Consider the following 12,576-nt stretch of genomic DNA (forward strand, 5'->3'; position numbering starts at 1 on the left):
GTCGCTCTCGCTTACCTCAATTTGACAGGATAGAAGTAAGCAGATAGAGTATGCACCGTCATGCTTATTATGTATTTAGCGTGTATCGTAACTTATCCGACAGCCATGGAGATTATATAATTCTAGCGTATACGGGGCTTAGAAGTTCCGACGACTTATGACAGAACTTTGTAAACGTTCTGTGGTTTATGCGTCGAATCTTGTACGTCTTATCTGTACTAAGTTTCTCTTCTGTTGTGCAAAATTCAAACTAAATACACACACGCACACATGCGCTTCCATATTTTAATTTATAGCATAATTATTTAGTCATACATCATATATTGAATTTCTTTCGCCTGATAATTCTATCCATTTTATACATATATTTAATAAAATTTTATTATTTTAAATATTATATACTTTTTTGTGTGATGAATAACACAAACCAAATGCAAGTTTTTAACAAATAAAGAAATAGCAAAAATAATAATTTGTAAATAATAGTATTTAATTATTTTATGTTAATATAATATTTATTTTAATTTATTTACTTATTGTTTATATATCTCATTAATGTACCCAACTTTCAGGCAAATTTTATTATATTTCTACATTTTCTGTCTTTATATTTATCACATCATAATATAAACATTTTACGTTCATATTTTTCGTTTAAATAACACGATTTCCTTACTTCAATTTGTCCTACGCATAACTACGCAAAGTAGTCTTTAAATTGAGGTAGCTATCTTCTTCGCGACAGTGGGGCTCCTTCGGTCGAGATTTGCACAGTTCTCAACTTCGTAAATTGTATGCACACAATTTGCTCGAGCGGACGAGATGGGACGCGAAGAAATTTGAGCTTCAGAAGGTGAATGGTATCCTTGAGAGTTCACGGTGAATGTCTCGCGGTACGTTTGCATAACTGCTTTCCCTTTGAATTAGCAGGACTGCTTGTAGCCCACTAGTTTTTCATCACTCCAACGACAAAGTACTTTATTGTAAATGTATAGATCGTTCTCGAAGTTTAGCGAATGCATTAAGAAATATCGTCGAAGTCAGAAAAATTCTTTGCTGACGAAAGTTTCGCGGTTTGTGAGTAATTACGCCAGCAAACTCTCGTGCCGACGTTGTCTGCTTGTCGTTCCATCGCTTAGTCTTTCTTTGTCGTATTTTTTCTTTTTGTTCCGGTTCTAGATAATACAGCGAAATTTAGCAATGAAAAGATAAGGTACCAGTTGTTAAGATAATGCTCGCCGGTACTAACTCGAACGGAGAAGTCCGGAAATAAAAATATAATAGCTTCTTTAAAACTGGACTGAGACGATTTTGTGCATAATTTATAATCTCTAGAGACTACGAGTTCTCTTTGAATTGCGGCACGTTTAGAATTTATTGTGGAAAGTATACATGTCCTCTTGTACTCGATGGAATATTTAGATACCGATGCTAGGCGAAATTGTAAAAATATTTCTCAGTAGTATTATACATATTTTATTGCAATTAATGTATAGAGTATTTCTAGTGATTTTTCTTTGTACGATTGGCAGTGCGATTATTTCCACAAGCATATATATGTAACTTCGTAATTAATATACATAAATGAATTTTTAAATATTTTTCTTGTTTGTTAATTTTTACAAACAAAATTAATTTATAAATTACACATTGTGTAAAGAATAATAAAAAATTATAAAAAATAGGTTGCGTACAAACACGGTTTGTTGGTTTAATTTCTAAGCATCAATGAGATTAATTTGTACATTGGCAAACCTTATAAACAATTCTTTTTTCCAGCGGAACATTAATACTAAAGTATTGTGGGAGTAATTTCCTTGCTAATTTTATGCAGTGCTGGTTTAGTGCCATTCTTATCGAGCAAACGAGAACATCGAGCTTGCATAGCTGTACAAATAAATGATTAACTGTAGGGTACCTAGAGAGGATTTTAGCATTTGCGGTAACGTTTGTATGCAAGCAAGTATTCTAATTTTCTCGTTACTTCAACTAATTTATTAATGGGTGCAAACAATAATTTTTTTATGAATTATATACGGAAATATACATTAATTTAAACTATTAAATCTTTTTTGCTGTATGCGAAATCACTCTTGAATGAATTAAAAAAAGAATAATATATGTATTTATTTTTATAATAAAAATAATTGGCTCAAAAAATATTTAGTTTTATATAGTATATACATTGAATTAAATATATGTTTTGTGATAATTCTTGTGCTTAATGAAGCGAAATTGTAAAGATATTAAATTTTTCATTTTGATTTGTTAAACAGTAAATAAACGTAACTATTGATTATTGTAACTCGTATTTGCCGTAGGAATGTATGGTAGAACAGATATATGTATATTATAACAGTAAATTACATGGTTAATTACTGAGATTAATGAACCAAAACGGGAATGTTTGATATATTTTATAAGCTCGATTTACCGATTGCCAATGCAGTGATATGATAAAATATTTATTTCGAGATATAAAATATAAAAATGCATTATTTATACAATGTAAAAATATAAATTATTTTAGTTTAATATTATGATCAAAGATAACTATAGAAACTTTAATGAGTGCAATTAATATGAATTATTGCAAATCGATATTATAAACATATTTGCTTATGATATTGTATTATTGCAATAGATGCAATTAACATTGTACAACTTATTATTACTAATAATCGCTGATTGTTATTAATTTATTCTTTATCGAATCAATCAATGTGTATGTATATACGTATGTATGTATACACACAACAGAATGTATTAACGTTTATAAGATAGAAAAAAGCAGAGTTTTATATCATTACTGATTGTAAGTGGCGCAATGCGTTTCTAAGTAACGTTTAAACGCCAGTAGACGAGCGTTACAAATCGAGGGATACGAAAAAGCGTTTACGAAAGTTTTCAATTACATTAGAGATGAGCATTAAGCTCGTCTTCGACGTCCCTGCGTAGGGTTCCACCTGGGATACGCCATGGCCTCCCTCCGACTCGATTCGAGGGAATGAAACGGGTAAACTTATAAACTATGAAAGTTACTTTCCTATTCAATGAATTGACCGTGCATCCTTTGGTACGTGCCTCGAAACCATTCCGCCTTGGTTCTTGCCTCTATCTTAAGTTCTTTAAGCGAACTTGTTTTTTTTTTTTTTTTTTTTTTTTTTTCGTCTTATTATCTGTCACCGTACGTGAGAAAAAATACAACGTCGATGAATCAACTGGAAAAAATTATCAGTTTTCGTGGAAAACGTCGACCTATTTTTTCATTTCACAAGAAATAAGTCAATAAGTCAGTGAGCTTTCTTTAAAGCTGTTCGACCGCTCAATCATTCATGAGAATCATTACTGTCGTTATGCCTCGAATAATCGATAATTCGATGTATACATACTGCGGCATGGAAACATCGCTGAAACGGATCTGAATGCTCACTTTGTTTCCTGCTGCGCCGAGAGCACATCAATTTTCGTCACGTCGACGAGCGGCCGCAGGAGATACGGCCTGCCGACTTTTACGACACGACGCCACGCTCTAATGGAGATATGGTTTTGTTTCCTTGTTACAGAAGTGGAAAGGAGTGTAGGCACCGCAGCACCGGGGGCGGCGGGTGCAGCTGTAGGGGGCTCTCGGGGGCTGTCACCCTCTCCCGCCCCCTCGTCACCGTCGACCCCCGTAGCGACTAGCAGTCCCTCCGTTTCCTCGGCTTCGTCTTCACCTTCACCCTCCACCTCAGCTTCCGCCCTCGTCGCAGGACTCGATAAATCAGTGCTTCAGGTAAGCCCGCTTACTTATACGCGTGCGTGAAGCTGCCAGGACAATAGCATTATGTAACTAAAAGGTACATATAGAAAAAAAGAATATACATATGATTTTTTTATTATATGTTGTTATTAAGCGCATTTAATTTTACTTTTTCTACTTGAGTTTTATTAATTTACAATTTACATTAGTAAAGAGTAGAGACTTTTAACTACAATCTGTGTAAAAAATGGCGACCAGCAATTAAATTTTTACTAAGGACAAAAATGTATTTTCACGCAGTGGAAAGAAAATTAACGAGGTCTGATGAACTGATACCATTACGTCTCTTTAGGAATTGTAGACGCTCAGTAACAAATAATAATTAACGCTCGGTTAGCTTCGGAACCCGATCATGGAAGATATCGATTTGATTACTCCGGTATTACTACGCAGAGATAGAAATATTCTCAACGAAGAAAACGGATGTTTCGCGAGTTTTTCGTAATTATTCTCTAGCTGGGAGTCGATTTATTTTATTCCAATTCTTTTCTCTCGCACGATCGAAAATACGTTGGATACGTATTTTGGATACGTTGCTTTCTATAAGAAATTTTATGTCAAACAAAATGTGCGCGAAACTTATAATGTAAAATTCCGTCGTTTTTTCACGTCACAAAAATGGCAGAAGTATGGTAATGGCAAGAGCTTGCCTGTTCTCGGGCCTCTCGGCTAATTAAAGTGCATAAATTACGCGAATACGTAGAGAGAGACTGACGAGAATATGGCAGCGTAACGCGCCTTGCTGGGATCCGACAATAAGGTCACGTGTTTTCCGAGCGAATGTCGGTGAAAAATATGTTAAACTACCTTGTACATCGGAAAATTATATATTTTTCGACAAATTCATCTAGTCAGTAGATATTATAAAGGAAACTGATTCATTTTTTATACATATTTTAAAACGTGGACAGAAAATCTGATTCGCGTAACGTCGTGCAAAATAACATTTTCACATGAGATATAAAAACATAGGGGTACGAATAAAGTGATATATCGTTAAATCGATGTAAATGTTTATGTAGCTAAATGTTGCGATTAATTTTGCATTTTTTTTAACATTAACAAGTCGAATATTATTTCTGTATTTGTTTTTTAAAAAAATATCTGTATTTTTAACGGGCATATTACTATACAGATATTCTATTCTGTGTGTATGTTGGTATAATGTAGTATGTATTGTGTCCCTCAAGGACAAGGTGTAGTCTTAACTTGATTATCGAGGTGTCGATTAGATTGTATTCGCTTTCCACTTAGTATTCAGAGTGAAGTGATGTATCGACATTTCTGACATATTGTCTATATTTTTTTGTTATTAATATAAATTATTAGTACACATTACATTATATTAATATTATAATTAATAAATATAAAATTATAATATTAGGAGAATTTAATTATGAAAACTTAATTATGAGGGACATTAACTTGAAACAATATTTCTTTTTCTGCGCAAAAGCTAGTATAAATTTTGCATTAAAAGTTTCTTTATGCGAATTAACATTTATTGAAAGTTAATTTTATTCACCCCTTTATATTTCGCTTTCGTTTATGCGTACCGGCTTTTATAAAACGGCAAAACAAATTTTGTTACCACTGTTGCTCTCTTCTCTCTGAAACACGGCTCGTCATAAATTACATGTAAATCTGTGACGAAGTACCGAGAATACGGAAACAGGGGAGATATATACCTTTTTTGTAGACAGAAATGTCAAACTGTCACGGGATAATCGGACGACGCTTCGTGCGTGACATTTTAACTTCGAATAACACGAATAACAAAGCTTTTATGGTTTTATTAAGAATGTCATCTCCTTTTAGATAACTTATTCTATTTTTCTCCTATTTATCACACGGGTTTGCCATAACAAAAATTTCTTTTTTTTTCCAAGCTTTAAATTACATTCTATCTATTTTGTGAAATGCATATTAAGATAATTTATTGATTATAATATCGTATGATTTATTTGAAAATATCTGCCAAATTGTTTTTTATTCTTTATTTCGTTCAATTATCGTTTAATCATTTATTAGTATTTATTTATTATCGCTTTGATTTATTTTCATTACTTAAATTTTTCATATTTTTTTCCTTTTAAAAATTGTTTTTTCTTGTCAATAGTATTTTTAGATGCAAATTTTTGATAAATTTGTTATATGATAAACGAAATTTTCAGTGGCAAGCGAAAGATGTGCAAACTTACAATAATAACTTATCCGATCGATAAGAATTGTAAATAGCTCTTTTAGAACTTGTCTGTTACTAATAATTGCGAATAACTTTTTATTGCGCCAACGTACTTCATGAGATTTCGACTTAGACTTCTGAGCTGCACATTTTTTTCCAGTCGCGATTTGATTACGACGGCAAATTTCGAAAGAAATGAAATCTCGTCTGAATATTCTCCGATTGGTAACACAAGTTCGGTTATCAGGAACAAGAATTAGATTTGTGTGACGGCGGTGTGGACAGCACAAGAGGGAAAGGACGTTCATGCAGGCGTATAACTCGGTCAATTTTATCGAATTACTCCGTCAGCTTCTCTCCCTTCACGCCATTCTGAGCTCCATTCACTCTTCGTGTTCGTGCTGCGGTTCTTACGCACATAAACCAGGAGAGCACAATCTAGTAAATATTCTAAAATAAATTAAGTCAAATTTCACTTTTGTATCCACGTAGGATGCCCTCTTCAAGATCCGTTGGTTCGTCCGCATGAGAATTTATCGTCTTTTGTAATACCTAAAATTTAATTTAAAGACCACTTTGGTAGTTGCGAGAAGTTCACTTGGTTTTAGTAAGTACGATGGTATCATGTACATGTCAGCCTACGTGATCAACATTTTATACCTAGATGTTATAATAATACCTTTGGACTTGCTGAGAATATTTTTCCAACTTGCTCTTTTTTCCGTGTTGTCCTGATCCTTAAAGTCGAGCATATCTTCTTTCTTATGGTATAATATCATTCAGTAAAGTATTCATGCTTTTCTATTTGTTATGTATTTTGGCTTTATTTTTTATTATTTTAATTAGTTACATTTTTTATTAAAATGAGTTTTTAACATGGGTGCGTATTATCGCTCTGACTGTCAGTTATAAAATCTTCAAGCATTTCTTTCTTTCTGCTGGTGTTCATAGCGCGTTTTTCTACCAGTTTTTCAAGGATTTCTTTTCTTTGAACTCTTGTGACCCAAACTATCATGTTCATATTTCGCGAAATATATTTTGCCCTTTTACTCGTCAGAGTAAACCATGTTACAGTTTCCTTTGAAAACGTGACATTTTACACTTTGTAAAGGTGAAACCATTTTTGATCTTGCATATGCTGCTTTCATTGGTAAAAATCGAGGCTATATTTATATCCATATACAATTTTACAATATTATTAAATTTACTCTTGACGAAAAATATCAAGAGGTAATACATAAAAGTAGAGTAATCAATTGAATAGCTACGATATACAGTATATGAAACTTGACGTAAGTAGAATTCGATATTTAATATCTTCATCTATTGTCCAAGACAACTTTTACCATCCATAACATCTTGGTCAACATTGCACAGACTCCAGTACGCTTTTCCTATTTGCCGAGTCAACAGTCAGGTACAAGCATTCCAATGCCATAACAGCTATCTCCCTGCTTCTATTTCCGGCTATGCTGTCGCACTGACAAGTATTGTGTTGCATAAAGCGATGAGATGCCTCGAGGTAACAAGACTTGAGCTGAAATCAAGTTGCCAGTGAAATTCTATTTTGTTTTATGATAGTAAATCGCATTTTATTTACTGTCTATTTTATTAATTCAATTGTGGAGTTTATTTCAAAAATTTTAATTGTCTTAATCAAGTTTAAATCGAGAAACTTCGAGATATTTCATCACTTATAAAAATTGGATGTTGCGTACAATTTATTTAGAATGTTCTCTCGATTTACGTTCTTTATCTATTTTACATTGTATAAACGATATAGTATTTGCGATCGTAAAAAATCTATGCGGTTTAGAAATTGTTTTCAGAGAATTTAAAAGTTTAAAAATCAAAATTAAAAAATTCTATTAATCTATTAATCTATAATTAATCTATATGATAAAGACTTTTTTAAGGCAGCATAAATAATAGGAAATAAAGTATTTAATTTTTAGATCTCTTTTTTATTGATTCGTTACATTAATCTCTTTTTTACATTAATTTTAAATTTATATGAAAATATATGTGTAAGAGTAAAATAATATTTTTCTTGGTTATTTTCTTTTTGATTTTGCAGTAATTTGTGAGATTATATAAATTGATTAGATTTTTTTTACATGCTTTGCTTTATATGCTTTTTTGTTTAATTGATACAAAGTATTTAATTTCACAAATTATAAGATTAAGGTAATTAATGTCAATAAGAAATGTCTGTGCTGGAAAAGAAAAATTCTCGACGTATATAAAATAAATTTCAATTTTGAAACTTCTCTGAATACAATGTTAATATGCGGTTTCCTATACCGAATTCTCGCGTTTCCGTGGCGCTCCAATAATTTTAGTCTCTTTGCGGTATTCAGCTTATTAGATTCTTGGTTACCCTTGTGACAAAATATGTGAGGCTAGTTTGAAAGCTTACATGTGTTCTACGTAAAATACTGAAATAGCAGACATTGTTTTCCATTGCCACATAGGTATATGACAGTGATTAACGACGATATTTCTATGTTTTTGTCTTTTCATTAATTAAATTAGTTCTGAACTAATTTCTAGAAAGATTTATACATACATAAATTAAAAGCTTTGAATGAAGCAAAGCTTGAAATTTTTAACATTGTTCCATTATTCATGTCTAAAAGAACGATTAATATCGTAGAGGAATTTTTTAATAATGGTTTATTAACATTTTTTTAACGGTTTAATATTTTTCGTTATATTTCTTAGTTTATTTTTATTGAACTGCAATAACAATCCTTTTAAAAAATTATTTTTAGTTTTACTTATTTATTAAAAACGAAAAAATCCATTTTGGTATAACAATTTATAACAATTTAATTTTATATGGATAATACAGTTACAAAAAAAATAAAACAAAAAGAAAAAAGGAAGTATTAATAAAAAAATATAAAAAAAAGATTCTAGAAACAATTAAAAAAAGAAAATATAAACAGAAAAGAAAAAATGTTTGCAAATACTACAATAATATTACTACAATAATACTACAATAATAAAAGTTTTTATTGAAATAGAGAGAGATAGAACAAGATGAAATAGTTTGTCCAATGAACCGTTTGATGCATCAGAAAGTCGTAGAGCGACAATCGAGAAACTTCGTGCAAAGTGCACCTGTGCCAACTTTTCTGCGTTTATTGTTATTCGGATGACAACACCATTTCGGGAATCGCTTCTTGCGGAGAGCATTTTATTGTAGAATAAACAGGGAAGACAGTCATTCGCGACTAAATAGCTTCTATTCTTTGGATATATTTTTAGTTATTGAACTGAAAGTAAGTATAAAGTTACAGATAAAGACAATAATATTTTTTTAAATTAAACATTATAAATTAACGTTTGTTACGATTAAACTCATGATATTCGTCATAGTGCAAAATATGATTACATTGTTCGATCGCTACCAAGCATAGTTCTCGATGCAGTTAATTTCTGAAGGTAGATGTGCGTATGTGTGTGTTTGTGTGTTCGTTCTATCACGTCTTTTTTTATTACTCAGGTGCTAAAGTCCGTCGTTAAACTCTTGGAGCGGAATTCTCAGGAACTTTCACGAGTCTCGATGAAACGCTTTATGCATAAGAATAGATATAGATTGTGTGGTGAGAAATATATAACGGACGTACACGTCAGTTTATACGTATAAGCTTATCGCAGTTTTGCAGTGTAAAAGCTTATTTCAGCGAGTAATATTATATTTTACTTGTTTAGAAATTTCAGAAAATAAAGGTGTTGAATAAGCTTCTGTCAAAATGTTGTGCTTATATTTTTTATCAAACTCTTCTTAGAAAACTAATAAAAATGTGCATATTACTATTCTTATCAATTTCACTTCGTAAGAATTGAAAAAAATCAATTGCTTTCAACTTTATTTTTATCTTTTTCTAAGCCTCTCAATAACTCATTTATAAGGAAAGTAATATGTGTAAACATGATTTTGAGTGATTACGAATTTTGCTAAATGATAGGAATTGTTATTTAAAACTAATTAAATATGTCGTATATTTTAGAGCGATTTTTGAAATTGCACTTTTAAGAGAAACGATTACTCTCTGAATTATATGAAAATGTATAAATCGTGATTCTATACTCATTTTGAAATGCAAGGGATATGATCAGGCACTTCGACAACAGGCACTTAATCAAGGCCGCTTCGGACAAGGAAGGGTGAAAGGCGGAACGAGCCTCGGAGCTTAGACTAGGTGGCAGACTCCGGGACTTGCCGGACCGAGCGAGACCTTAATTTCCTGTAGCACTACGGTTTATCTCTTCCGCGATTTATCGACTCCCTCGAAAGTTCCACGTTCGCGATCTGGGGAATACTAGTTCGGGTTAGGTTTCTTGTCTGCTTGTTATATTGTTGATCGATAATCAGTCGATGCTAAGCCGAGAATTCTATAGTGCTTTTTTTCAATATATGTTTGCTGTATAAACATTTATTTGGATGATCTTTTCAAGTATTTCAAGTGGAGTTCACATGCTATATATACAACGAACAAACTACGCTAAAATTGCTAGCAGAGATATTGCCGGTGTCTAGCGAAGCGTTACATGTATGTGCGCGCACCTGTGTGAGCTTTTAAATGTATTATTGGCTTTACAACTCGTAGTTCCAATGGAAATGCGATTATGCAACTTGCCTTGATATTTCATTAAACGCACCAATAAAGCCATTTACAAGAAAAAACTGTCCACCAAAAACTGTAATAACTGTTGGAAAATGTGAATTTATAATATAATTAAATGCTCACTCACGTTGTATAAGGATAGTTCCAATCCATTTACAATAATTACATACGTTGTAAACTTTTATTTTGTAAATGAGTATTATTTTTTTTGAAAATTACTTTATACGGTTATTTATTTTACGATTACTATTTCATGTGTTGCTTTTTATGAAAAAAACTTTTCGATCAAGAATTTAAGTTGCAAATTTATTACGGAACACGTCTTCGAAGTTTGACAGAAATTTTACAAAATGTCTGGTATATTTGACGTTCGCTTATCCTTACTTCTTAATGGATATTGTGGTACGACGTAAATCGAAGTCGGCCACTTACGAACGGACACTCCCTACTAATTTCCGGCAGCAAATATCCTGATTCCGGTCTTGCGTCCTCCCCTTTTTGCTAGCCAGCGGCCTTTTCCATCTCATTTGAACCACTTTTGGACGATAGAGACATTTCCTGCCAATTCGCACTTTCCCAAGAGACACGAGTTAATTGCTATGATTACTAATTTCTTCTATCATGAGAAATTATCGATTTATAAACTGGTTAATAATCGAAATTATGTTGTTAACTTAAAGTCATATTTTTGCTGTAAAAATGATTATCTATATTTTGTTTGGTATCATCTTTATTTAATTTTTTTTAAAGAAATATTGTAATTTTTTATAAATTATACAGATTTTTTTAATTCTGAAAGTATTTAGCAAATATATCAGTAATCACTTATATACTTCTTGTTACAACATAATGTTGCAACATTATTATAATTTTTTTATTCGCTTATGTTGCAGATACGTGATTGGCTTACGGTTGAAGAAGGGATGTTGCGACAACAATCCGTGGTCGTCGGCGATGTCGACGAAATTATGCATCTTCTTGATAAACAAAAGGTGAGTCGATCATCAAATATTATTATTATTATTGTTTGTATGCAGCAAATTGTGTTGTGAATAAATATCGATCATATTATTAATATTTTTTTAAAATAAAAATAATTATTTAATGCACTACATATGTGCACTTCCAAATATATAAACAAATTAATAATTAAACTACAATAATATTTATATATTTAATATAGGATACAATTTATAAACGATGTACTTTTAACGCGAGATCCTCCAAAAGGATAACAAGAAAATTATTTATTTATACATATTTAAAAGTTAAAATATGCATACATGATAATTTTGAGTTACCTATTGTATCGTGACATTGGGTTCTTTATGCTTTTATTAGTGGCATGTGTTTTTATTGGACCGCCTTAGATGTAAAGATTTCAAACGCGAACGAACGATTGCTGGGACGTTGTCGTGCCTTTGAAGTTTATCGTAATTTACCGAGCCAAACTGCAGTGCTTTCAAGCTACCTCATTCGTGCTTGCGTGGCATTATTGGAAGCTTGCTGCTGCTTTTTCTTTTTGTTTCCTTTCTTTTATTTTTGTTTTAGCAACAACGATTCTTTCGTCGAAAGCGACAGTCACGAAATTAAATTGATGGTGTTTTTATGCGCTACTTTCCTGCTCTTACTTCATTATTTAAATAACTTGCACTTTTTTTTTTTAATTTAATTTTAATATTAATTATTACTGATTTTTTAAAATAGATATTGCGGAATTTATATATATCATGCTTTTTCGTCGTCATATCGTATCGTATCTTGTGAGGTAAAAGCGGCAGAGAGCTAAAAGCTCCAGCGTCGGTAACCTGGCAAACTGTTACTGCCATGCAGTCGATATTTCAACCCTCATGGTTTGACTCAAGTGCTCGCTGCAGGGGTAAATACTCATCGCCCGTCTTTCTCACAAAGTCAGTCTAGCGTAATACCGTGAGTGGAAAAGTTATCAGCGA

General features: G+C 31.9%; 1 protein-coding gene across 10 annotated transcripts in view; it reads left to right on the plus strand.

Moving 5' to 3' along the window:
* LOC140667379 (dystrophin, isoforms A/C/F/G/H) overlaps positions 1–12,576 on the plus strand; it is a 433,980-nt gene that overhangs the window by 92,200 nt on the left and 329,204 nt on the right. For all 10 annotated transcript variants that reach the window (XM_072895255.1, XM_072895250.1, XM_072895257.1 and 7 more), the window contains 2 exons: positions 3,567–3,775; positions 11,518–11,616. In XM_072895255.1, coding sequence (XP_072751356.1) covers positions 3,567–3,775; positions 11,518–11,616 — 308 coding nt within the window. The remainder of the gene's footprint in view (positions 1–3,566; positions 3,776–11,517; positions 11,617–12,576) is intronic.

This window comes from Anoplolepis gracilipes, chromosome 7, assembly GCF_047496725.1.
Source record: "Anoplolepis gracilipes chromosome 7, ASM4749672v1, whole genome shotgun sequence".
Lineage (NCBI taxonomy): Eukaryota > Metazoa > Arthropoda > Insecta > Hymenoptera > Formicidae > Anoplolepis > Anoplolepis gracilipes.